Source organism: Pyrus communis, chromosome 2, assembly GCF_963583255.1.
Source record: "Pyrus communis chromosome 2, drPyrComm1.1, whole genome shotgun sequence".
NCBI lineage: Eukaryota > Viridiplantae > Streptophyta > Magnoliopsida > Rosales > Rosaceae > Pyrus > Pyrus communis.
In genome coordinates, this window is record NC_084804.1 from 15,844,442 (window position 1) to 15,871,994 (window position 27,553).

At 38.2% G+C, this 27,553-nt stretch overlaps 2 protein-coding genes across 3 annotated transcripts; both read right to left on the reverse strand.

Annotated features, from left to right (window-relative positions):
- Positions 1 to 14,790: 14,790 nt before the first annotated feature.
- Positions 14,791 to 20,429, reverse strand: LOC137725949 (protein DETOXIFICATION 45, chloroplastic-like). 2 transcript variants are annotated; one of them, XM_068464795.1, is made up of 15 exons: positions 20,228 to 20,333; positions 19,538 to 19,920; positions 18,755 to 18,873; positions 18,514 to 18,657; positions 18,184 to 18,365; positions 17,751 to 17,886; positions 17,204 to 17,300; positions 17,015 to 17,115; positions 16,563 to 16,726; positions 16,302 to 16,373; positions 16,071 to 16,187; positions 15,885 to 15,980; positions 15,646 to 15,767; positions 15,313 to 15,370; positions 14,791 to 15,106 (listed from the first exon to the last, which is right to left on the reverse strand). In XM_068464795.1, exons 2-15 carry the CDS (start codon positions 19,897 to 19,899, stop codon positions 15,089 to 15,091), a joined length of 1,788 nt encoding a protein of 595 aa, XP_068320896.1. In that variant the 5' UTR covers positions 19,900 to 19,920; positions 20,228 to 20,333; the 3' UTR covers positions 14,791 to 15,088. The 2 variants fall into 2 exon arrangements, with proteins under 2 accessions (XP_068320896.1, XP_068320895.1); XM_068464794.1 differs by having other exon boundaries at positions 14,844 to 15,061; positions 20,228 to 20,429.
- A 2,900-nt stretch (positions 20,430 to 23,329) lies between these two features.
- On the reverse strand, positions 23,330 to 26,854 carry LOC137726143 (lysM domain-containing GPI-anchored protein 2). The gene is made up of 4 exons (XM_068465019.1): positions 26,012 to 26,854; positions 24,318 to 24,438; positions 24,030 to 24,220; positions 23,330 to 23,728 (listed from the first exon to the last, which is right to left on the reverse strand). The coding sequence occupies exons 1-4, from the start codon at positions 26,670 to 26,672 to the stop codon at positions 23,625 to 23,627; spliced, it is 1,077 nt and encodes a 358-aa protein (XP_068321120.1). The 5' UTR covers positions 26,673 to 26,854; the 3' UTR covers positions 23,330 to 23,624.
- Positions 26,855 to 27,553: the final 699 nt, after the last annotated feature.

Genomic DNA, 27,553 nt, shown 5'->3' on the forward strand with positions numbered 1-27,553 from the left:
AACACATTAAGGTTTGGCGCCGACCCCAATCTGAGACAAGAGTCGGCGGCTAGGATTTTCTACTTTGAGGGTTTTTATTCCCACGGGAGGGAGCTTTTTTACATCTTACATATATTCATTAACTTTAAATAATGCTGCAAAATGTTTTTGTTAAAAATAAATCAATAAATAATTAGTGTTTTTTGTTTAGTGTACAGTCTAGTAGTATTCTTCTTCACTTGTAAATGAGAGATTTTAGGTTCGATTTTCGCAAAATGAAACCTTAAATTACATTATTGTGGCTAGCCGAGTGTGTGGCTTAATGCACTCTCTATCCACTTCCTGTAAATAATATATTTTGTTAAAAAAATAGTTGAATGAGTACTTGCAACCAAAATTTAAATATGTTAGCTTGGATTATTCCTAGGACCTCGGTTCTCTCGTATAATTAAATATGTACTAGCCTTCATGCACGCACTCATTCGAGTGCAGAAGGTATTTTTTGAATCACAGCATGCTACGTGTGACTTACACGTTTTAAATCATGTTAGAAGAAAAGTCAAATATTTGAAGTAAATGAATAGTCTTAGATCATGCTAGAAGAAACCTCTCATAAACCAATTAAAGTAGTTGAATTCACATAATAAAATCAGTTTTTATAGAATTTATATTAAGAATAGAGAAAATAATATTTAATAAAAAAATTGATTGAATCACATTATTGTTAGCCTATTGTGAGGCAAAACCCACCCCCTCTCCTTTAGTGTAGATAATATTGTTTGTTAAAAAAAAAAAAAATCATTTGATAACTAATTTAATCACATTATTATCAATGACTATTTTATAGCCGGCATTACAGGTCTCTTAAGATGTTTTGAACGTGTTTAAAATAGAGAGAATAATATTTAATAAACAACTAATTGAATCACATTATTGCTAGCCCAATATGAGACTAAGTCCACCTCATTTCTCCTTAGTATAGATAATATCGTTTGTTACACAAAAAAAAAAAAAAAAAAAAAAAACAATCATTTGACAACTAATCTAATTACATTATTATCCGCGTGCAAATTTATAACCAGCATTACATGCCTCTTATGGTATTTTGAAAGTGTTTAAAAATAGATAAATTAAATTACATTATTGCTAGCCTATTGTGAGGTACTAATTAAAAATTAAAAATTAAAAATTAAAAAAACCCACAAAATCATTAATTACTAAAAAATTCTACTAAAATGATGAAAATGCCATTTCCTTATTTGATGCATTATTTTGGAATGCCTTTGAAGTTTTTTGTTTTGGGGGCATTTTTATCCAATTTTTTTGGTAAAGATTATGACACCAAAACACTATTCACCTTTTGTGTTCTTTTTATATATAATAGATATGAAGCCTGCAAATTGTTACCCATAAATGATTCATATAAATATAATTGGCGTATCATCAATCCAAGTGTTTTAAGCATTTACCCAATGGACAATTTCTTTTGGACGACGTACGTCAAATAAGGTGGCAAATAGATTGGCGAGGCTGGGTCTCACTCTTGATACTCCACTTACTTGGTCGAAGAATCCCCTATGGCACATAGATTGGTGAGGCTGGGTCTTACTCTTGATGCTCCACTTACTTGGTTGAAGAATCCCCTGATGTGATTTCTAATCTTCTCATTGAGGATAGTAACGCTTTGTAATCTATTATGGTGCGAGACTTTTTTTCCCTTAGACCAGGTTGAAATCCCCGACAATATTTTTTTTCGAGACTCATTGTATGCACCCTATTCTCAATTATTGTACGTATTCTATTGCTTATCAATGAATATCGTACTGTTTTCAAAAAAAAAAAATGATAATTACTTGCAACCATAGGTTATTCTCAATGATTCATATAATTTTGGTTCTCTCCTATATAAAATGTATCTGAGATTCTGAAGCCTGCAAAATTGTTAAAGTGTATACCCAAAAGTAATTACTTCCTCCCATTTATATCAAACACAAAGTACTCTATATCAAACAATTAATTATCAAAAATGGGAAAGATGGTGGCCATTCTAGGAGCTGGGATCAGTGGCTTCCTTTCCTGCAAGTACACACTTTCATAGGGATTTCAGCTCATTGTGCTTGAATCTTCAGGCAAGTACATTAGTGCAGAACTATGACTCCTTAAATTAATCATGTGCAATGTTTACAATATTATAGGATTTGAGAAAACTCATATGTAGTAGGAATCCTAAATTAAGTACAATTGATATTGCATTCCATTAATCACGGAGATGATTCCAGATTATTTTCTATTCTAACTCCCCACCGCAAACTGAATGATCCTTACGGACAAGTTTCAAACAAAATACACCATGACGTGGCTGATGAAGAACTTTTGTAAGAAGGTTGGCAGGCTGATCGACAAAAGACATGTAGCAAACGCGAAGACTACCAAGAGCCACATTTTCACCAACAAAATGATAATCAAGTTCAATGTGGCGAATATGAGCATGATGAACTGGAGTAGCAGCAAGATAGGTGGAACTAAGGTTATCACACTGAAGTAAAACTAGAAAACATAGATAAACCCCAAGCTCACAAAAAAAGAAAACAAAGTCTTGTAGTCTCGGCCCAAGAATGACCAAGAGACCGGTATTCAGATTCACCACTAGATGGGGTCACTGTCGGTTGATATAGAGCACCAAGAGATGATACTTGTGCTAAGATAAATGAGGTAACTAGTGGTGGAGGGACAAGTATCTGGACAACCCACCCAATCAGTGTCGAAATAAGTATATAATTTTGCAGAAGCAAGCTGGGGAGTCAAGGTGATGCCAAAATCCATAGTACCTTTGATGTAACGGAGAATCTATTTGGCAGCAATCATGTGAATAATGCAAGGGCAACTCAGCAACATTATTTACAAAAGATATGTCAAGGTGCGTTAAGGTAAGGTATTGTAAGGAGCCAACTAACTCACAATAGGACGTAGGAGAAGCAAGGAGAGACCAAGGTTTTAAACGACGCTAAAGGCTAGTCAGGTGGCGGGCTGGGATCTAGCGCCTAGGTGGATTTAAGTGAATTTATTATATATTGAATAAACAAGTGCCTATTTATACTTAATAAACACATAATTGTATATATAAATTGCAATATAAAATGACATATAGATTATAAAGTATCAAAAATATTGAAACTATGGGGAACAAACATATAATGAGTGTTAATCCAAGTGTTCAACAAGTCCTTGACATTTTATTGAAAAAAATAAAATGCAAAATGAAAATTAAATATTTTCTATCTCAATGAGAGTTGCTACCTAGGCAGGTGCCTAGATGGGTTTAGGCGGGTTAGGTGGTAGCCTAGGCAAGCTAGGCGGATGCCTAAGTAGGTCTAGGCGCACCTTCTTAATTTTCAAATGCCTACAGACTAATCGGGAAGGTGACCAGCCGCCTAGCATCTAGGTAGCACTAGGCAAGGCCTAGGCGATGTTAGATGAGGCTTAGGAGGTGCTGGGCAGGGATTTTTAGAATAGTGGGAGAGACCCATTAGACGTCGTGAGAGATACCTTAGCAGTAAGAAGCTTGGAAGTGGGTTTCAAGGAAACCATGTCAAATATCTGAGAAAGATCATGAGCATACTTTAGTTGATAGATGTGAGGACCAGTGGAATCATTAATGACCCGAATGCCTAAAATACAACTGAGAGGACCCAAATCTTTGATGTCAAACTACTATCCAAGAAGAGCGGTGAACTGAGTGAGAAGCTCTAGAGACTTATAGTAATCACAATATCTTTGACATACAATAATAAATAAATGGTGTAGCTAGGAAGCACATTGATAAATAAAGAGGAAAGAATCAACTCAATGTAACATCAATACATGTGGAAACATGTAATTCATAAGACCAAATATAACCACTAACTTGACGATGATGACATGTTATTAAGATTAGAGTTCTTCTGCAGCTCTCCTATTCTGTATGCGAAGCCTCAAGAATGAGGTTTGAGTTTCTGTAAGCTTGCGTGTTTAAAGAGAGTGCAGGGACCCTAATATATATACCATACACAGTGGTAATTATTAAACTTGGATCCAATCTATATTTTTGAATAATGATCTGCTGCAATTGCAGCAGAGTTTTATACACAGTTTACTACACACGCATGCAAATAAACAAAACAACTGGAAGTGGCATCCTTGATGTCTATGAAACATCAGTCAGTATACACATGCAGTGGCCTTGCTGTCCACTATGCATGTGTCCTTGTTGTTTAGAATAATCATACATCCTTAACGTGGGAACCATATTCCAATCTGTAAAGCACAGTGGAATCTGTAAAGCACAGTGCACTGCATGTGGAGCATCTTTAACACTCCCCCTCAAGTTGGAGCGTGAATGTCAATGACGCCTAACTTGCCTAGATGCGTTTGAAAAATAGGCGCACGCAGTGGCTTAGTAAACAAGTCTGCGACTTGTTCTCCCATTCCGACATAGGAAGTTTTAATTTCTCCCCTTTCAACCCTCTCACGAACAGTGTGGCAATCGATCTCAATATGCTTTGTGCGTTCATGATACACAGGATTTGCAGCTATGTGTAAAGCCGCTTGGTTGTCACAAAATAACTTTGCCGGTTGGGAATGCTCAACACATAAATCTTTCAACAAATATCGCAGCCAACTTAATTCATAAGTAGCTGCAGCCATGGATCGATACTCCGCTTCAGCAGAGGAACGAGCTATTGTAACTTGTTTCTTGCTTTTCCATGACACAAGTGACTTTCCAAGGAAGATACAATAACCTGTCACTGATCGACGGGTAATGGGGCAACGTGCCCAATCTGCATCACAGTAACCGATTAAATGTAATTCACTTTGGGAAGAGAACATTAAGCCTTGTCCGGGTGCTTCTTTCAGATATTGGAGAAGGCGATGTGCTGCCTTAAGATGGTGAAGTTTGGGTTCTTGCATGAACTGACTGAGATTATTTACTGCATACGTAACGTCTGGCCTTGTAATGGTGAGATATATCAGTTTACCAACCAAACGTCGATATCGAGTCGGGTCCTTGAGAGCATCACTACCCATTGTTGTCAACACTAAATCAGGTTCCATGGGTACCTTGGCAGGTCTTACTCCAAGCAAACCAGCTTCCTCCAATATATCCAAGGTATATTTACGTTGGCAAATGGATATCCCAGCCTTGGACCGTGCAACTTCGACACCAAGAAAATATTTTAATGGTCCGAGATCTTTAATTCGGAAACAACCACTAAGAAACTTCTTGAGTCGACTAATGGCTTCCTCATCATTTCCTGCAATGATCATGTCATCAACGTAGAGTAATACCACAGTAATAGATTGTCCACAGACCTGAGTGAATAACGAGTAATCCGCACGGGACTGTTGGAAGCCAATTTCTTGAATGGCAAATGAAAAACGTTGGAACCAGCTGCAAGAAGCTTGCTTGAGTCTGTATAACGATTTGTGGAGTCGACAACCCATGGTCTCCCCCTGTCGACGATATCCAGGAGGCGGTATCATATAGATTTCTTCATGCAATGCACCGTGAAGGAAAGCATTTTGGACATCCATTTGATGAAGAGACCAGCTGCGAACAGCAGCAACAGTCAAGAGACAGCGGACAGTAATGAGTTTAGCAACTGGAGCAAACGTCTCTTTGTAATCAATCCCTTCGCGCTGCGTGAACCCTTTGGCGACAAGGCGGGCATTGTAGCGTTCGATGGTACCATCGGAATGGTACTTGATTTTGAAGACCCATTTACAGCCAATGGGTCGTTGGTGAAGAGGGAGGGGAACCATAATCCAGGTGTGATTGGCTTCAAGGGCTTCAATCTCAGAGTTCATGGCTGCAAGCCAGTGAGGGTCATGACGGGCCTGCTCATAAGAGGCTGGTTCAACCAAGTGAGAGATGTTGTGGACAAAAGAGCAGTGAGCAGGAGAGAGATGGGAGTAAGAAACATACCGTTGAAGGGGATATCGGGTGCCGGACATGGTGGAAGGGATGACGCTGAGCTGAAGCAAAGCAGCATGATGTGTCTGGTAGTCACGAAGATGGGCAGGTGGGTGTTTAATGTGGTCGGAGCGGCGAAGAGAAGGAGGTTGCGAAGGTGAGGGAGCAGATGCTGGCGAGGGAGGGATGTCTGGCGAGGGAGGGATGTCTGGGGGTGAAGGAGTGATATCGGCAGTGGGAGGGAGGTCAAGAGTTGAAAGGGGTTGAGTTGAGAGGAGTGCAGGAGTGGGATCGTCATGAGGGATAGGTAAGACAGGGAAGTCGAGGTCTTTTTCTGGTGGTGAGGTAGCAAGGGGGAAAATATGCTCATGAAAGATGACATCACGAGAGGAAAAAACGTGTTTGCTATCAAGGTCATAAACACGGTAGCCCTTTTGGCCAAGGGGATAACCCAGGAAGAGGCAGCGACGAGCACGAGCATCAAATTTGTGGGAGGGGGTAAGGTTGGTGGCATAGCATAAACACCCAAAAACCCGAAGATGAGAGTATGTAGGTAGTGTCCCATGCAAGAGTTCATAGGGAGATTTGTGGGAAAGTAAGGGTGCTGGAAGGCGATTGATAAGGAAACATGCAGTTTGTATACTCTCCCCCCAGAATTTTAAGGGTAGGTTAGCTTGAAATCGTAAGGCACGGGCAACGTTCAAAAGATGGCGATGTTTGCGTTCAACTACCCCGTTTTGTTGAGGGGTGTGTGCACAAGTGTGTTGAAAAAGGGTGCCATGAGTGTCTAAAAACGAACGCATAGATACAAATTCTCCCCCATTGTCTGCACGAAGGGTTTTAATGTCACGATGAAACTGGGTTTTGACCCAAGAAAAGAACGAGTGCAACAAGGTTTGTGTATCTGATTTAAATCGCATAAGATGAACCCATGTGAAACGGGTAAAGTCATCTACAATGGTGAGGAAGTAACGTGCCCCAAAGTGTGTATGGATTTTATGTGGCCCCCAAATATCACAGTGGATCAAATCAAAAGGAGCAACTGATTTTATTGAACTGGAAACAAAAGATGAACGAGTTTGTTTTGCTAAAGGACAAACATCACAAACATGTGTAGAATCAAAGATAATTTCTGGGATAGTCTGGGATAAAGAGTGAAGGGGAGCCGAGGATGGGTGCCCAAGACGTTGATGCCAAAGTGCTGAGGTACGTTTGACATGGTGAGCGAGATGAGGGTTTTGTGTTGGAGTGAGGTAGTAAAGTCCATCAAACTGCTTGCCCAGGCCAATCATCCTCTTCGTAGCCATGTCCTGCACAACACAAAAACCCGGGTAAAATATCACAATGCACTTCAATGCCCAGGTCAACTTACTCACAGATAACAAATTCACATGAAATTGTGGCACATGTAAAACTCCATCAAGAGTTATCTCGGGCGACAATTTAATTGACCCAATGGTTTCAATCGCAGCCTGTCCGCCATTTGGTAAACCAACAAAATCATGTTGGGTTTTAGTGTGATTATGGCTGAGTGATAAGTGAGAAACATGATTTGTGGCCCCGCTATCCACGATCCAATACAATGTTGGATCATAATGTGCAAAATTGCAGTTGGGTGTATAGATACCTGTTGCATGTGCAAGGGGCAGATCGGTACCATTCTTATTGCGAAGGAGAGCCATGAGTTGGTTGTACTCCTCAGTTGTGAACGTTGCATCAAATATGTTGGAGGTTGTTGCTTTGGTAGCTGGCGACGGTAATGCTTCAACATTGTTGGAAGTTGGAGGTGCACGTCTATTTCTGGGCTGCACATTCTTCCCGTGCCATTTGTGTCCTTCAGGGAATCCAATAAGAAAAAAACAACATTCGACTGGATGTCCTCCGTCACAGTAGCTGCATTTGAATATCTTCCGTGAATTAGGGTTGTTGGCACCATAGCCTCGTTTTGGTGCTGTCGAATGACTGGTTTGCATTGCATGGGCGATAGGTTCACGTCGATTTACCACATCCAATTGGCGTTCATGTTGAAGAACCAATCCATGGACTCGTCGTGTATCTGGAAGTGGGCTCATCATCAAGATAGAACCTCGTATGATTGAGTAACTCTCGTTCAGACCCATTAAGAACTGCATGACTTTCTCTTTTTCTTCCCTGTCTGCATGTGCCTTGGATCCCTCGCATTCACAGGCAATGGGCCCATGATATGATGCTAATTCATCCCAGAGAGCTTTCAATTTTGTGTAATAATCTGAAACAGATAGCTGTCCTTGTCGGTGTTCGGCAATTTCTTGTCGAATTTGATAGATCCTGGAATCGTTTCCTTGCGAGAAACAATCCTCAAGATCTCTCCATGTTGCTGATGCAGTTTTGCAGTAGAGTATACTGTGGGCAATGTTGCCCTGCACGGATTGCCAAATCCAGGACAAGACCATGTCATCGCATCTCTGCCAAATTGGATACTTGGCATCAGTGGTTGCGGGATTCTTGATTGATCCATCAATGAACCCTAGTTTGTTTTTTGCGCTGAGGGCGATTCGCATAGAACGGCTCCACTGTCCATAGTTGTGTCCATCAAGAAGTTGTGAGACTAAGACAAGGCTTGGTGAGTCTGAATGATGCAGAATGAGAGGATCAGATACATGGGGTATCGTCTCGGTTGGTCTTTCGTCGCCCATGGTGGCTGTGTTTAATGAAGATGGACTGGTTGTGTTTGTGGCGGAAGCAGAATGAGCTTTCTAGAGTCACCAAGATCGGTGCTCTGATACCATATTAAACTTGGATCCAATCTATATTTTTGAATAATGATCTGCTGCAATACACAGTTTACTACACACGCATGCAAATAAACAAAACAACTGGAAGTGGCATCCTTGTTGTCTATGAAACATCAGTCAGTATACACATGCAGTGGACTTGCTGTCCACTATGCATGTGTCCTTGTTGTTTAGAATAATCATACATCCTTAACGTGGGAACCATATTCCAATCTGTAAAGCACAGTGAAATCTGTAAAGCACAGTGCACTGCATGTGGAGCATCTTTAACAGTAATCAACTAGGACTCTTCCCATTAAGTAATCATGATTGATCTTAACCTCATCACCGTGAAATCCTTTATTCATATCAGCTAGAAAGACTTCTAGAAAAATCATGAGTATTCAAGCTAATGAATCCTAATATACATATTCCTTATCAACTCACAAACATTGTCAATGTAGATCTCTAATATTCCCACGGGAATAACAAGTGCTAACCAAGTGTATAGATCTCTTCAGAACTTACATTTTCTCACTAGAGCTACACTTGGTTAACCATTGCTAACCTTAATGCGAGATTCTTCTTAAATGGCCACGAGATCAATATTGAAACAAATCATGATTCCAGGCTTAGGTCATTAACCAACATCTGTAAAGGACTAAAGGGTAACATATTCTTTAACTTGAATAATATCCCCATAATCACATTTACAAAGCTGGCCAACTCATTAAACCCCCAACAAGATATGAAAATTATTGTATTGAAAAAGTATGCATATGTATTCATCATCATCTGGTCCTCTTTCGAATTGAAAAAATTATTCATCTTAATGGTTGTTAATCTTGATAACAATTGCACAGATTGTCATACCATTATGCATATAAAATATATACAAACATTCTCAACTAAACTGCATATTTAAGGGAAAACTTTGACAACCTCACAGTTTCAACTTTGTTAGTCAAGAATCCTTAGTAATCTTTGAATACGATAAATAAACAAACTTGGCGACTCGAAAACAAGAAAATTCTTTAAATAGTACTTAGCTTCCACTAGTCAACTGCATCGAAACTTACCAAAACTCTCATCTTTGTGACATGCTTCTTGAAACTAAAACTGGTATAGTCCTGTACAAGGGTTCAGTAAACATAGCCCCCGTCTCTTTTGTTATTCTTGGTGAAGAATATGGTTGCATTATTGTCACAGAAAAGATGAAGTGGTCTTGAAATTGAATCAACCACTTTTGGACCTGAGATGAAAATTTTCAATCAAATAACTTGATCAGTGGCTTCACAACAAGAAAGATACTCAGCCACCATGGTTGAAGCTAACATTGTTGCTTGCTTTATACTTCTATATGAAATAGCACCGCTTGCGATTGTGAAAACAAACCCTGATGTGAACTTAAGATCATCTGGACACCTAGCGAAGTCTGAGCCACTGTAACCCTCCAATATAAGATTATATGCGCTTCTATAAACCAATATGTGTTCTTTGGTCTTCCGAAGATATCTTAAAACTTTTTTTGCTACATTCCATTAAGTGTCACCTGCGCAAGATTGAAATCTGCCAAGTACACTTATCGTGAAGGCAAGATCAAGTCGTGTGCACACTTGTGCATACATCAAGCTTCCAATAAGAGAAGCATATGGTCTTTCCTCCATGTTTTTCTTCTCTAAATCAGTTTTAGGGCACTAAGACTTGCTTAGTTTATCACCCTTTGAGATCAACATTTATGTGATTCCACAAGAAGACATGTTGAACCTTTTAAGAACCTTTTCGATATATCCTTTTTGTGACAACCCTAGTAATCCTCTCCTTCTATCTCCTTTAATTCAATTCCAAGGACATATGTTGCTTCCCCAAGGTCCTTCATTTCAAAATTCTTTTGCAGGAATGACTTAATTTCATCTAATAAACATGCAACATTTGTGGCAAGGAGAATGTCGTCCACATAAAGAACAAGTATAATAAAATTGCTCCCACTGATCTTCATGTAAATGCATGCATCAGAGGGATTTTCAATGAAACTATACTCTTTCACCACCTTTTGAAACTTAAGATACCACTGTCTCGATGCTTGCTTGAGATCATAGATAGATTTCTTCTATAAACTCTTCTAGTTGTCTCATATATAAATATATATATATATATATATATATATATATATATATATTCTCATCTAAATCACCATTTAAGAACGCAGTTTTAACTTCCATTTGGTGTAAAATTAAATTGTAATGAGCAACAATCGTCATGATCACCCTAAATGCATCATTGGTAGACACTTGGCTGAATGTTTCCTTGTAATCAACATTTCCATTCGAATCCTTCGTCTTGAATACCCACTTACACCTTATTGGTTTCTTTCCTTCCTTTTGTTCTACTAATTCCTATACTTTATTGTCCTTCATCGAAGTTAGCTTAGATTGCATGGCCTTTATCCACTTTTCAGAGTTAACTTGAAATATCTTTTTTAAAGGATTTGTCTTATAAGACAAGTCTATATCATTCTCCTATTTGATTTCCTCAAAAATGGTCGAACCACACCGACTGATATGGCTGATGAATCTAGTCGGTCATTCAAAATGGCTAACTCCACGTGCCCAGAATTTATTTCTGTTTGCCGCTGCAGTCTGTCATCGCTGCCACGAGGGTGCCAATTTTATCGGTGTCAATTCCATGTACCCCGCATGTTGTTACAATCGGTTCAGTCGATGCTCGCTGCTGCTGGCCACGTTTGTTGCTGGTTGTCGGTGATCGCAGCTGCCACTCACAGTTCCTGACTCATCATGGCTTGCATGATCATAAGTGTGTTGGTTACTGAGCATCAGCACATCATCGGTGCTTTGTTGTAACAGTTACATCCCCAGGCATTTGATGGACATTCCACTAAACAAATATAAAATATTAGATCTTCGTTATGTAGTTATCCTCTCGTTTGTTAGACAAATAAAAAATCTCTCAATATTCACTTCCTCTCATACAGCCAATCCTTACAAGCTTACAAACTCACAAAGAATCAAACCTCAAATTCTCTAATCTCTGAAGAAAGGATGCCCCAACACACACGGTGAAAAACTCTCAATTTGACCACAGGAGTAAGCCCTTAAATAAATAGTTTATTTAAAGGCTCACAAAAAAAAACATAATCATACCAAGTATATTTAAGTTACCAAAAACATTGAAGGAAAACCAAAATTTTCCTTACAACACAAGACTAAAATCAATTGTTTTGACCAATTCTTCAGTGTAATTGTCACATCCCGGCCCGGGGCGGATTACTTCCCGAGCCGGGATGTGACAATTGGTATCAGAGCCAATCCCTGGTCGGAAATGTGCCGACGAGGACGTCGGGCCCCTAAGGGGGGTGGATTGTGACATCCCACATCGCCCAGGGTAGTGATCCTTAAATGTATATTCCAATCCCTACCTAGCACGAGGCCTTTTGGGAGCTCACTGGCTTCGGATTCCGTAGGAACTCCGAAGTTAAGCGAGAAGGGGGCTAGAGCAATCCCATGATGGGTGACCCACTGGGAAGTTGCTCGTGAGTTCCCAAAAACAAAACCGTGAGGGAATGATAAGCCCAAAGCGGACAATATCGTGCTACGGTGATGGAGCGGGCCCGGGAAGTAATCCGCCCTGAGCCGGGATGTGACAGTAATCTTGTGATTCTAGTAATTCATTAATTTAGTTTCTAATTCAAGCATCATTTCTACAAAAAAAAAAAAAAAAAAAATTCAGTTTGAGTATTACCATGAAGATTTCATTGTTTATCAAAAATACTGTATTTGTTTATTTATTTAGTCCATATTAAAATAATTAAATGCTTTTGGCTTAAATGAATTTGCGTATGGATGGTTTTTCAATGAAAATATAAAAATGAACCGTGTAAATCGTAAGATACAATGTCGAGTAAAAACGAATAGTTAATACTGTGTTAACTTAGTGCCTGAGCGCTTAAATTGCAAGTATTATCAGGTGAAAATTAATTATGTGTTTGTCCCAAGACAATGGACTGAATGGCCTATGCCGCTATAGCCTCACTGTGCTTGTCTTTCGATCCGAACTTTACTCTCCTAATCTCTCTACTCTTCTATCTTCTCTTATTTGAACGATTACGATTAAACTACGTCAACATCTTATATTAATTTTTTTATAAAGATAATAAGATAAAAAATAATATATGAGATGAAGGGATAAAAAAAAGATAAGAATAAGAGAATAGAGAATTCCCCTGCAATATGCAATAGAATTTCCACTTATCAATGCGCTTTCAGTGTAGATAAGTTTTCAGAGTCGCCATATGTTGAGGTTACAGATGTCACAAGCCTGACAGATAAAACACATAGTGCTGAGGAATGAAGATGAAGTGGCCTGAGGGATGACGATGAAGCGACTCATCAAAACCAATCTTATCTCCATAGTGCCCAGCTGTACAAATTTGACCGGAGGCATTGCCGTCTTTGTATTATTATCATCATCAATTCATCAATCTGAATGAATATATTTATATATGAGTAGTGTATTTTGTTGGGTGCTAATTAAAAAATTGTTGATACACCAAAAGTCGAATATGTTTGATAGGGTTCAGAGTTTAGGGTTGGTGAGTAATTACGTAATAGTAAAATGTTGCCCACTTCACATGGGCTGCACATTAACCCAATTCCCAAGCACATTTTAGGAGAAATCCTCATGTTTTACTATTAAACTCATTGATCATATTTTTCGCTCAATTAACTTCTCATTATGCCCTTCAGTTGATGGGTTAATTCATATTTAACCCTAATTTGTTTTCAATGTAATTTATGGCCACTTTCATACTAAATATCAAACAAAACCGTAATCCGAGTAAATTAGCAAGGTCAATTTTCACACTAAATAAAATGTAAGGGTCATCTTCTTTGTATTTACCTCCTCTAACTTGATTCAAATGATGACATGGCTTATCTTTTATCAACGTACATATAAAGTCATCCTTTTATATTTTCTACCTGTTGCGATACATTTAGCAGGGTTTTTTTTTTTTTGTTTTTCAGCACTAACAATATTATTTATACTAAAAGAGTGGAAGAGTGGGTTAAACCTCACAAAGTGAACCACAATAATGTGATTCAAATTCGCCTTTAAGAAGAATCAAATATAAGATCTCTTACTTACAAGTAAAAAATAATATCACAAAACCATAGTACTAAGTGGCCTATTTAGCATGTATTTATTTATTCTCTATTTTCTTTCATTACAATACGTACAAATTGTGTTTATATGTAATTGTTATAGGTAGATAATGATGTCAATTTTCTTCATAAGAAAATAATAGTTTATATCACCATCATAAATATATAAACCATTATTTTGCTGTTAAATCAATCGTTAACTGACGTTGAGGGACACTTTCATTATTTTGCTATTAAATTAACCGTTAACTGATGACGTATTACGTGGACAGTGACGGACAGTGACTAGACGCCACGTGTCATAAGGACCCACATAAATAATTTAAAATTTAAAAAAAAAAAAAAATGTTTATGGACTGTCCCCTCCCTCCCTTCGCTCCTATGCACACCCTCTCCACATACACCCTCAATTCGCTCTACCAAACCCTCAACGCCATTAATCTCCACTTTCTTTCTTAACGAATGTATAAAAATGTCCTAAAATTATAACTTTATGTACCACTCTAGGATAAAAAAAATTATTGTATTAAATGTTGAAAATCAAGAAACTTTAAGATGATAAACTGAAATTAACCCTGTATTTTATGTTGTTTCAACAAATAAGTGCGCAAATTTCAATTGAATTCGCTTTCTAGTTACCAAAAAGAAAGTATGTTACGCCATGGTCACGGGCTTTTCGAAGTCCTTTTGTGTAGCTAGAAACTTTAAAGCTTCCAACCCAGCATCCACTGGCTGGAGAGCCCGACGGTATGCCTCGTTGTCAAGCGTTGGGGATTTGGGAGGATCGACAACTGAAGGAGTGTGAATTTGGTGAAGTCAAGGCAAAAGATGTATCCAAGAAGTAGAAGCTACATTGTTTCAAGGAAAACAATCTCATGAAGACCTTAAACCCTGGGGTTTTATAACTAAAGTTTGGAATCGGACCGTATTTGCTAACATGACTCACCACATGTGTTTATTATGACTTTTTCACCACGAGGATCACAGTAAAAGTATGGTAAACTGGAATTTACAAAAGGAATTTCAGGTCTGTTTTTCGTACGCAAAAATTATCAATGAATATAAAAATGCATAATCATATAATACAAATATTGAAACAAATGCGCAAATTGCAGCTGAAACCTCTCTTCGGCTTGTGGGAGATACTTGGCCTATGATGTCATTCAATCGAATTGATTTTGCCAATCTCAAGTGGCTAGCTGGGAAAAGAAGTGGATCATGCAGTTTTAGGCACATTCTAAAACCTGGAAACATGTTCATAGTTCATATAAATCCTCTCTCTAAATTTTAAAGGAAAAAATAGATGAGGCGGTGACAACATTAACTTTTAACAGCTTCATCGGCATATTCCAACTATTCCGTCAAGAACCAGAGTGAAAATATTTTGCAGGTCTTACAAAAATAAAAACAGAAAAATGCAGCATTAGAAGAATTTCGAATGTCCACTAACCTGAGCTATCTGGAAATCCCTGTGCACGAACCACCACGGGCCTGATTTTGACAGATATCTGAAAGGAGAACAGAAGAAAAACAAAGATACGAATAAGCAGCAACAGAGATAGCGATGATGCTGATAAACGTAAAATCCAGACCTGAATAATCATTATGCCTCTTCTACTAGGAAAATAAGCAAATGCCGTATTCATATTTTAGCAATATAAGCCTTAGATATATTATCATCAGGGGTTATAACTTGTAAACCAACCACTTACTTAAAAGTTGGATTGGTTATCGAAAAGAGTATTATATTCACGATTAAAAATTTGACATGTTATATTATTACCTGGCATAGCCTGCGACTGCGCGCAAGCCCATGAAGAGAGTCAAACCCAGCCAAACTCCATGAAGGCCAAAGATGGAAGGAGCATATAGCAAAAATGCGGAAGATAATGCCCCCACTACCATCTATTAATAATAGAGATTTTGTCAGCAACAAAAACAGAAATATGTACACTTTCATAATCAAAGCAATAATAAAGACATGACTGAATAACTTCGGCTCTTCTAAGGGAGCAAGCTTACCATGGAGCGGGCGGCATATGCAAAATCTGAAACACCATAATGGAGGCCATCGAAAACATAAGCTAGAGCATTTAAAGGCTGACTAGCACTGACAAACTGTGGAAAATTAAACATCATTACCTATGTTAAAGACATGTTGCATAAATCTAGACTAATATACCACCAAACATAAATTTGAATACGTACCAATATCCCGGATCTAACAATTGCTAATACTTCAGGATCATTGGTGAACAACGTAGCTAGAGAACCAAAAGATACTCCCAAAATTACAGACAAGGAAATACCTGTGAACAATCCTATCTGAAAAAAAAAAAAACATTCACGTAAATTTATCATATTTGAAATCAAGAAACTACATAATCATATGCAACGTAACAAAACTACACCACATATAAGTGAAAAAAAAACAAATACCTTTAACGCAGAGTCAGCAACTTCTTTCACAATTTTGTATTCACCTTTTGATAAGTAACTTGCAATCAGGGCCTGCAAATAGAGACATTTTAGCTCTTCATAACTTTGATGCCATATACAACGACACAATTCTTCAAAAAACTCCATTCGAGAAGACAAATATCAGTGAATTTTAGTGAAATTATACGTAGGCTTCACATGCTGATTCAATAATGGAAACAAGTAGATACAGACAACGATGATAAAAAGAGCGAGTCCAACCTGACCAGATGCAGCCATTGCATCAGTTAGAAGGGATACAGCCAACCATACTTGAATACATATCTGATGAGCAGCCATAGCTACTGGACCTTGACGAGCCGCCATTGATGTTCCCAATGTCAAGGTTGTAAGACAAGCAAGAGTTCGTCCAAGAAGAAAGCCACCTACAACATCGTAGAGTTGTTACCAAAAGCAATTAGGTAACAAACTTTGAATATGAAGACGAGAGAATTATCGCTGGGGTAATGAAAGAAGTTTAACAACCAACACAAAGACAAAAGAAACATTAATATACACTGCCCCGATACATGTGCGCTGAATCAGAAGATATAGTGAATTACTATGATAGTCAAGAAAATCAATGAATCAGAGAGCTGGAATAAAGCTGTATATATTCAGAATCTCAGATAGATGAGAGAGTAAAACGTTCAATAAAAGGAAATAAAACTTACCGGATTTAAGGTATCCACCAAATTGTAGTGATCCAACCTTCGGAGGCAATAGTATAGCTCTCTTATTTAGAAACCAGATCATTAAAAAGGTGACAGTGTATCTGAAAAACAGAAATTCCATAAAATTCAGTTTCTAATTACAAATAAAAAAGGGTAATATTTACAGAAAGTCTATTGAAAATCACATACTGAGATATAACAGTGGAAATGGCTGCACCAGTTGCACCCAAACGAAAATAATAAATAAGGAGGGGCAACAAAAACACAGCTAACGAATTACCAATACCTGCACAAATAACAATACATCAATTAACTTTAAGGAGCATTCAAGCTAGACTAGAAAAAAATGGAAAACAAGAAGTTGTAGACAAGACTATAAATACACTGCAAGAATAACAGACCAATATTGTTTGTGTGTGTGTTATATGGGTGTTTTGTGTGTGTGTGTGTGTGTGGGTGTACACCTTATGGAAAATTAGAGTTTCCATCCTAAAAGCTTCAAATTATTTCATATTCAATCAAAAGATGCTAAAGGCCATTTGGACATGTAGCACAAATACATAGCATTGTACTGGATAAAAAAGTGTTACACCACTTCCCCAGTGCTCTCCCCTCAGCAAAGATGCTGATGACAATAGATTAACCAGGCATTTCAGCAGTCACACATGACAAATTCATACTGCTATCTATAAAGGATGTCACTTGAACGTTTAAAAATATATAACCAAAAACTTGCCTAGACATAGTACTGGAGTTTTTGTATCCTTAAATCCACGGAAAACTCCTTGAAGAGCCAAAGACGCTACTACTGCGGGAGCACCAAATGCTCTTAGTTGAAGAAATCGTTGTGCTTGAATGCGCATAGGTGAGTCCTGTGATATTCGGGGGGACAAAGATTTTCCTTAAAATAAACAGTCAAAGATGAGAGGGGAAACCAGAAAACGTATGAGCTCCCCTCATAACCAAAAATAAAAAATCAAATTAAGTAATCGCACATGCACAAGACCTCGAAACTTGTATAGTAATTGTTCACATATATATATATATATATATATATAATTACATTTATGTATACACAAAACTAAAGTTCATATAATTCTGCAAAAGGATATAAGACAAGGCAGACAAAAAAATCAGTATGAGATTTAATTTTAGATCAGGTAACCTACTGATGATATGCCCATCATATTTAGAAACAACCCAGATCCCAAAGACAGGGCCACGGCCTCAAAAATCCCAATCCCAACTGCTAACAATAAAGCTGTAGACACTGAAGACAGCTGCTTTCTCTCAACAACTCCATCAACAGTTCTGAGTTTACCATTAGTATTGCCATTTAGACAACCATTTTCTGTATGAAAATTAGCCAAAATCAGATTGCAAAAAAAAAAAAAAAAAAAAGAGGTTTGAGTAATCTCTGCTCTAATTTAGACATAAGGACTGACCAAATATGTGTACAACAAAGATGACTGGGAAGTAAAACAAAAGTTGAACTTCACCTGAAATAGAACCTTTACTTTCACTCTTAACAAGGTCTTCAGCAACAAAAGATGTCGCAACACTGAGGAGAGGGATATTAAATATCTTTGAGATATAATTAAAGATGTTCATTGAAATACCAGCTGAAGCCAATTCCACAGAACCTATGGAAAAACAAAAGCAAAATAAGTAAAGAGCTCCAAATTCAAATCAATTATACGGTTATCAGTCACTGAACACATTTAAAGGAGTGAAACAAACCCAAATTGCCAATGTATGCAGTCTCCATTAGTTGTGCTAATGGATCAATGGCCTGACCCAGAATTGCAGGTAAAGAAAGCATCAATAGCTCGCGTTTGACATCTGGAGAATATGTTTCACTGATAGAAATGTTATTAAACTCCAACCCAAAACAAACAAAAAACAATGCTTAACATAGGTAGCGAAGTTCATACTCCCCATCAACTAAAAACTAAGAGTAATAATAAATATTTCAGAGACTCGCTGAAATAGACAATTCCCGAAAGCTATTGACAGTAATATTTCTCATATAAGCTTCAATATCAAAATTAAGTGAACTAAATCAAAATTAGCTTGGTTGCACTTATAAACCAAACCACATACGAAGGGAGGGACTAGAAGATGAAGGGATTGGGAGGCTTCCATAAAAAGTAGAAAAATTTATCTAAAGCTATCATGCTCAGTCACCAGCCACTCTACAAACTCATAATTTTTTTTTTTTTCTTTTTTTCCAAACGATAAGTTTCTAACAAATTTGAAAAGAAACATATGAATCTCGTTGCAAGTAAAAGGCGCAGTTCAACTTAGACAGATCGCTACCAAGCATTTTAGAGAAAAGCAACATGCAACTCCATTAATGCGCCTATTTTATGTTTAATTTTAAGAAGAATCACACAAGATTACAAAAGTAAGAGCATCAATCAAGAAAAAAATAGGTTACACAACAATAAAAGCAGCATGTCAAGAAACTAAAGCAACCAAAAATTTAAACATAACAAGGTAATGTAGGCTATAAGGTCTTACAGGTCACCACTCCCTACACCTATGAGAGCTTCCTCTTCCTCCAAACCCAACTTTCCTTCCACCTCAGAGGATCCCACACCCAAATCCGAACTCAATTGATTAGCCACCACCGGGAAACAGGGTCTTCTGCGGCGTGTCACTAGCGGCGTGCACAGTGCTCTTCGTGTAGCATACAGATTGTATCCCCCCACAGCATTGGCATTGCTCAAATCCTTCCTACCACTTCTTGCTACAATATTACAATCTCCCCTTCTGTGCAATGAATTAAACAACCTGGACTTTCGAGTTATCGGGTTGCGGTCACTGGCTCCGGCGGTTAATCCGTTAGAAAGGGCGCCACTTCTGAACTGGGTAACCGCCATTTTCACCAGTTCTTGGAATTCCTTCAAAATCGAAAGGAAAATCCAAAATTTATCAGAATTTCCGAACACCAAGGCTTACCACCAGTAATTAAACCTCAATTATGCAAAAAGAAACGAAATTTGCACAATCAAACAATCAGTTCCCACTTTTCCGAAACAAAAATTTAAATTTGTGAAACCCACAATCCGTACAGCACATTTGACAAAAACGAACACAAAACTGCGAAACATTTAAAGCGGCGCCCGAACAATCTGTTTGGTTCCCATGAAAATTTATAAAAAACAGGGGAAACAGAGAGAGAGAGTAAAGAGAAAATAGAGGAGTTACCTTTGTGCAGAGAGAGAGAGCGAGATTATTGGGGTTTTGCAGTGAGGAAGAAGAAGAGAGAGGGAGAATTGAGTGCGTGAGTGAGAGAGAGACAGAGAGAGAGGGGCCAAGAGTGGTCCGTGGTTGGGTTTACATTTACATGGCTGATGGGCACGGATGCGAACGCTGCTTCAAATAATCGTGGGGAAGGGGGGCTGGTCACGAGGTTTGCGTTTCCCTTCGTGCAATCATCGCTCTCAGGATATTAAGCACGTGCCACCTCATGAAATGACACCTTTTTATTTTCCCTTAAATTAATGAAGAGTTATGTGAATCATCATTTTACTCTTCCGTATGCTTCATCAAAAATTGATTCTTATTTGATTTAGGGATGTGCTATACACACATCTCATTTTACTTCTTACATGCTCTTGATAATTTTTGTTCGTTAATTTTCTTCAATTTATCCGATCCGACGGTCAAAAATTAAAAATGTATGTGAGAAGTAAAATGAGATGTGTGGATATCACACCTCTTGATTTATTATATTCAATGATTAAAAAAAAAAAAAGTTTCATGAAGTGAAAAATAATGTGTATAATCTTTTTAAAAAAATGTGTATAAATCTTTTCTCTAAAAATAACAGGAGTTTGCAGCAAGAGAAGGGAATTTAAGTAGATACCATTTCTCTTGTTTTGTCCCAACATGTTACTTCACTTCACATGTGTGTAGGAATCTTTTTCCTTTTTGTTGACAAAAGATGGGATTTGATTGATTATATTCAAATGGAAAGATTGGCGTGTTCCGCCATTACCATATGGGAGAGCATGTTTAGTAACTGCGTATAAGAATCTTATTTGGACTCAACTACTTTATGATAAAAGCGAATTAATATGTTGTAAATGCAAATCAGAGTTTGTATGTATGTAAAATCTATATCCTATCACTGAGAAAGTACATTCAGTGTGCTTGTGAAAACCTAGCACTACTCATAATTGCTCAAAACACGATCGGAATTTGATGCAATGGATGAACAACCAACCTCCCACAACAGATGGAAGTTGGCTAGCATTTAAATGAATTCCATGCTCATAGATAATACGTTCTAAGTTCTGAGGATAACTGGTTGGTGGAAGAGTTTGTTTAACCAAAAAATACCTTTAAAAATAGACTAACTGATCGTACACATGACAATTTAACGATAATATTAATAGACTTTTACTATTAGGAATTAAATTGCAGAATTATGCTCATCTCATAAAATATTTTCTCTAATTAGCGTATCCTATTCCAAATAGGAACACGAAAGTAAAACTTAAAAAGTTATTCCAAAATTTAAATGGAGAGCAAAATCAATCGCGTGTATATACAATCACACAGTCGCAAAATTCCCTCCGTTAATTTTCCATCTTCTTGTTCCCCAATTCGCTCACTATCGCGAACCGTGAATTCTCACGATGATGGTTGACGTTGCCTCTTTGGGACCCTTCAAACGAAGGCAGCTCATCGGCGCCGTCGATCACACCGCCAACATCGACCGTGTTGTGCTAGGATAGCACCAAACCAATTGGAATCAACTCAAGATAACCCATAGATAATATATCAAATGAAATGCATGAACAAAATATAAAAGACACCAAGATTTTAACGAAGTTCCTCAACAGTCAGTGTAATTGGAGTACGTCCTCGGAGTAGTAGGGGCTCACCAAATAATCCACTATCAACCAGATGGGAGTTTACAAAGGGTTGGCAATCTCACAACCCAAAACCCCAATACACCCAATAACTCTCACTCAACAAAAAAAACAAATAGATAAGGAAATATAGTGAATAATTTCCTCTCTATATAAAGCTCAAAGTTAATACACAAATACAACTTTGATTAAATGGGGCTGCGGCAGTGGCTCTTTTTTCTTCCCTGTGCTGCTCACTGTTTTCTGTTGCAACGAAGACAAGATGGGCAGCAGCTGCTGCCAATTGAAAAACCCTACAAGCCACATCACATGGCTTCCACGTGGGTTAAATAAAAGGCCCACTGAATGGGCTATTGGGTCAATAAGTGGCCCACTACAATTCGGCCACCAATTCAACAGGCCGTTCTACGACTTCACCACAGAGGATTACTACCGCTTTCAGCGCCCGCGACAGCAAGAAGACAAGCTCCTCAAAACGCAGAAGATTAGAGAGGCAGAGGACGCAAAACGCAGGTCGACGATCACAAAGGCGGTGATTAGGGTCAGGTTTCCGGATAACCGCACAGTGGAGGCGACCTTTCACCCGTCGGATAAAATCCAGAGCTTGGTGGATTACCTGAGGAAAGTCATTGCTCGGCCGGAGTTACCGTTTTACTTATTTACTGCTCCGCCGAAGCAGGTGATGAGAGACATGTCGCAGGATTTTTACTAGGCTGGATTTGTTCCCGGCGCAGTAGTGCATCTTACGTATGGTGTCCCGAACTAATGTGGACCAACGGTACAATGCGCCAATTGTGGTCACCATTGTCCTTGTCGGGATTTTGTTTTCTACCCTATGATTACATGATGTTTAATGGAAATAAATCTTCTTGTTTTATGAACTAATCCATATGTGTAAAATCTCTGTTGCTCATATGATGTTTTGTGAGAGTCGTTTTTCTTTTGCGAGTTTGAGTTTTTTTGGTTTGAATTTTTCAAATTTGAGTTTGAAGAGTTCAAAGAAGTGAAGTGGTGGCGTCCCGTTTTAACAATGACATGTGTAAATTTTTCAACATATGACACTGTATTATTGAATTGAAATATCATGTAACGATGAACCTATTTCATGTAAGTTGCTCTATTCTCAATAACATTAATAGTTAGCTATATTGATTAAACATTATGTGAAATATAAGCATATAGTTAAGGAAGCTTTAACGAAAAACTTCCGGTACTGTTCACTTTAACGAAAAACCACATTTTTCCACTAAAAAATCAATCCTGGTACTATTCACTTTACCTTTTATTTTATCATTATCATTAATTCATTAGTTTTCCTTATAGTTAATGGGTAAATAATGGTTGGGATTGGTCCAATAAAACTAGTTATGTAAGGTTTCGGTGGGATGCATCATATAATTGCAGGAATTATTCTCCAAAATTCAACAAACAAAATAAGAACAACCAACATCCAAACCAGCAATTTTTTAGCATAATAATGTTATCCGAAATTACCAAAATAGAAGGGAAATAAGTTACATGAAGTTGAACGTCTTTGATTCGATTCCTAGCGATCGTAAAACATAGAAATCTACTCTACGAAAGGCATGGGCACGGCTTTGCCAATACATTTGATATTTACTCGCACATTAGGAGATGTACAGAAGAATTACATTATAATTTGGTTCCCTCATCCTCTTAGAACAAGCAAAAGGTGGACGACATTGTAGAGACTTACCAACATCTCATTGAAGAACATGAAGAAAGAGAAGCACCAAGTGAATTGCCACGAAAAGGAAGTTCCAACTCGAGCCTTGCAAACTCATCTTTGAAGCGTTATTGTTATTGTCTGTTCTCCAACAAAGAAAAAGATGTCAGTTCGAGTTGATGATAACCACTGTTTGCGTAGATGTGCAACTAAATCATCATAGGCAATTTCAACCCGCTAAACACGTAATTGCTGACAAAATTTACAGAATGCATATGTCGGAGCTGTGTATGACTAGTTTCTTTTCTTCTAGTCATCCGGTATCTGTCAATTCATATCAAAATTGAATCTGGTCCCGGACTCCGAGAGAGAAATGAAAGATTTCTTTACCGCTAATAGCATGTTTAGTTGTTACACGTGAAACGGAGTAAAGCGAGCTTACCTGAACAAGTGGAGTGTGTTACCAAGGTTGTAAGAATCTTGGTCTGGTTAGTATAACCAGCATAGGCACAGGTTGTTTGATTGCAACCGGATGTGCTGTTGCCAAGTAATAGCTTACTAGTCAGACTTGAATCCTCGCATTGCATCGCAGGGCATACAGTTAAGTTAAAGGTGGATGGCTTGCATTGTAAGCTGTACAGATATGAAAATTGACATAGATTGTTAGAATCCACCAATGGTAAAAGAAAACTGAGTACAACAAAACCAAACCAGTAAGCAATGCACTTACGTCCAATTGTTTGCAGAACTGCATTGGCACTTCACGCAATCGTTGGCAGTAAAGACGTAGGTGTTATTAGAAACCAGTAAAGGGGCGTCAGATGATTCATTGGATACGGAAGACGAACAAGCTGCCAATTAAAATTGCAACATCAGTAAATCTATAACTAAAGCATTGATATTCTGCAAATAATTCAAATACTAGATCAAGGAAGCGTCAGGTGAACTAAGGTATCGTTTGGTATGCAAACGGGACGGGACGGGACGGAACGGAACGGAACGGAGCGGGAGCAAAGATGCCCTCGGATGGAAATAAGGAGGAAGAAGAAGGAGACAGAGAGGTTATAATTTTGTGTTCCACAGATGTGAAACGAGTCGTTTCAGGGGGGTGAGGTGGAACGAAAATTCACCCAAAACTCATTCCGTGGAACAGCTCGTTCCACCCGTTTTAGGCGCACCAAACGTGGGACGGAACGCCTTGTCCCACTCTGTTCCGTCCCGTCCCACGTACCAAACGGTACCTAAGCGATCACCACAGTGAGCAGACTTAGTTTAACTATTAGCACGGTAGCACCTAATCAACGGACAATGGTCTTACAAGCAGCCTGAAGCATGAAATCAGTAATCGACGAGTTTTTTAGGTCAAACTACATGATCAATCTGAAACTTATGTTCGGTAAATGAGAAATGTGGATGATGGAAAGGAAAAAGCAAACTCTTTTCATATTAATTTACCTTGTAAACAAGTATGATAAAGTAAAATAACTTTCCCAAGATATCTCTCGAGTCTACCCCGCTTTTATCTTCTCTGTATCGTTCCAATTTTATCGGATATCCCAAAGGTACCCCCTCTCTGTTATCTTTCCACCCTACCAAACAATTCAAGAGATGGAAAGTCCTCCTTCACACTCTCCTATCCCTCCTACCAAACATAGTCAAAGCATCTCTTTGAAATTCTTGAACACATACATAAATAGTACAATATTGCAATTAAAATACGAACCTAAAAACACGACGGTGGATGTTCGATGTTTATTTAGTTTTAAATTAAAAGCACAACTAATGAGGAAGACATAAACATTTTAAATAAATCCACCCCCGAGCAACAACTGGCATCTATTTTTTGCTCTTTTACAAAATAATCAAATTCCATCTAACTTCAGAAAATAAATTGAAAGCCTATCCAAATTTCCAAATCTCAACAAAGTCACCATGATAATGATTTAACTTAATTCTAGTTATAATAATCCAAATGGGTGTTCATTTTTAATCTTTAAAATGATTCTCTAGTCCTTAACAACTATTTAATAAAATGATGTCACGTCGTTAATTATTGTCACCAACAAACATACCAACACACAATCAACATTTATATAATTGAAGTATCGAGTATCGCTGCCACCAATAATATGAAGGATAAATCCAAGGTCAATAGCTTTTTAGATTGCTTTTTCACTAATCTTAAACCCAAAAAAAAAAAAATAATGAAAAGAACTTGAAAATTTTGAGTTTTGACGATAAAAATAAAATAAAAAATAAAATAAATAGTATCATATTTGATTTTTTAATATAAAAATATAATTTTCTATTAAAGTAAATAGTATCACGGTTTTTCGTTAAAAAAAACCCAACCAAACAACAGGCAAGTTAATGATTAAGTTAAAGACATAAAAGGTTAAAAGAAGGTGAAAAGCCAAAAAAGACCTTTGAGAGGAACATCGAGGACTTGATTGGCCTGAAGGGTCTTCGGATCCGATATCCCATTGATCCTCAGCAGAGTCTCCTGGGTCGTCCCGTACTCCGTCGCAATCGCCTCCACCGAGCTCCCAGCCGCCACCACGTGTCCGTAATGGACCACCCTCTCACCGTCCACTTCATCGCAACTACAAGGTAGCGGAATCCACAGCTTCTGCCCGATCCGAATCAGACTGGGGTCGGATATCTTATTCACCGCCGCGATTTCCTGGTACGTCACAAGCCTCGAGAACAGGACGGTGGCTATGTGGTCGAGGTTGTCGCCGGACTTGACTATGTACTGGGGCCGCTTGTTGGAGATGCCAGTGCCGTTGCGGCAGAGGCAGGTGAAGGGGATGAGGACCTTTTGTCCGGTGGGGACGGGTAAGGCCGGGTCGGTGGTGATGGGGAAGTTGTTGGCGCCGAGCAGGGTGCGGAAGTGAGTGACGTTGAAGAGGGTTTTGATGGAGTTGAGGGTGGTGGAGTTAGGGGGGATGTAGGCGATGAGGGAGCGGCAGGTGGTGGAGGCGGGGGCAGAGCAGTTGAAGGTGGCGGAGGAGGTAGGTATGGGGAGAAATGAGAGGAGGGAGACGGTGAGGAGAAGTGCGAGTGTGAGGGCGGAGAGAGACATTGTTTTGGGTTTTTGACTCCGTTGTGGTGGTGGGTTTAGGATTAAGAGGAGGGTTTAAATACAAAGAAGAGAGGGAAGAATAGTAACAGGTGGTGTGGACTGAACTGCTTGAGAGACAGAGAAAGAGACAGAAAGACAGATAGACAGACACGGAAGAATAGTAGTAAGAGAGGTTTATGTGGTGGTGGTGGTGTATTCGTGTGTTTATACTTTTTTTATGTTGGTACTTTTATACCTTTTTTTTTATTTTTTTTTATTTTTACAAACGATATCATTTATCTTAAAAAGAGAGACTTAATCTTATAATAAACTAGTAATAATGTGGTTGGAATTCGTCTTTGGCGAGAATCCCCTAAGACCTCTTACTTATAAGTAAAGAGCAATACTGCTAGACCATAGTACTAAATGGTTGGTGTGTTTATACTTAAAACCTAGTTATAAACTTACTTTGTATTACGGTCTAGTGATATTTCTCTTTACTTGTAAGTGAGAGATGTTAGATTCAATTCTCGTCAAAGACGAATTTGAATTACATTATTATGGAAACTCATTGTGAGACTTAATTCACTGAAAAAAAATCGACAGCATCAACATCGTATGCATATAGAAATTGTATGGGTAACCCTGTGAAAAATTTATCCATGACATTTTGCTAGGTGATGAATAACGTGTGCCACCTATACTATTCAGACCAAAACGCAAGCCCAAAAAACGCCATGCCCCCACGAGGACCATTGAAATTTTCTCCAAGTCAGCTTAACTCCTCGTTTATATGCCCAAAAAAAAAGAAAAAAAAAAGCCGTTTGCTTGAAGATGATGGTGTGAATGAAACGATGAAGTCAAACTCTACGCCTTTTTATTTATGTGACCCAATAAAGGTG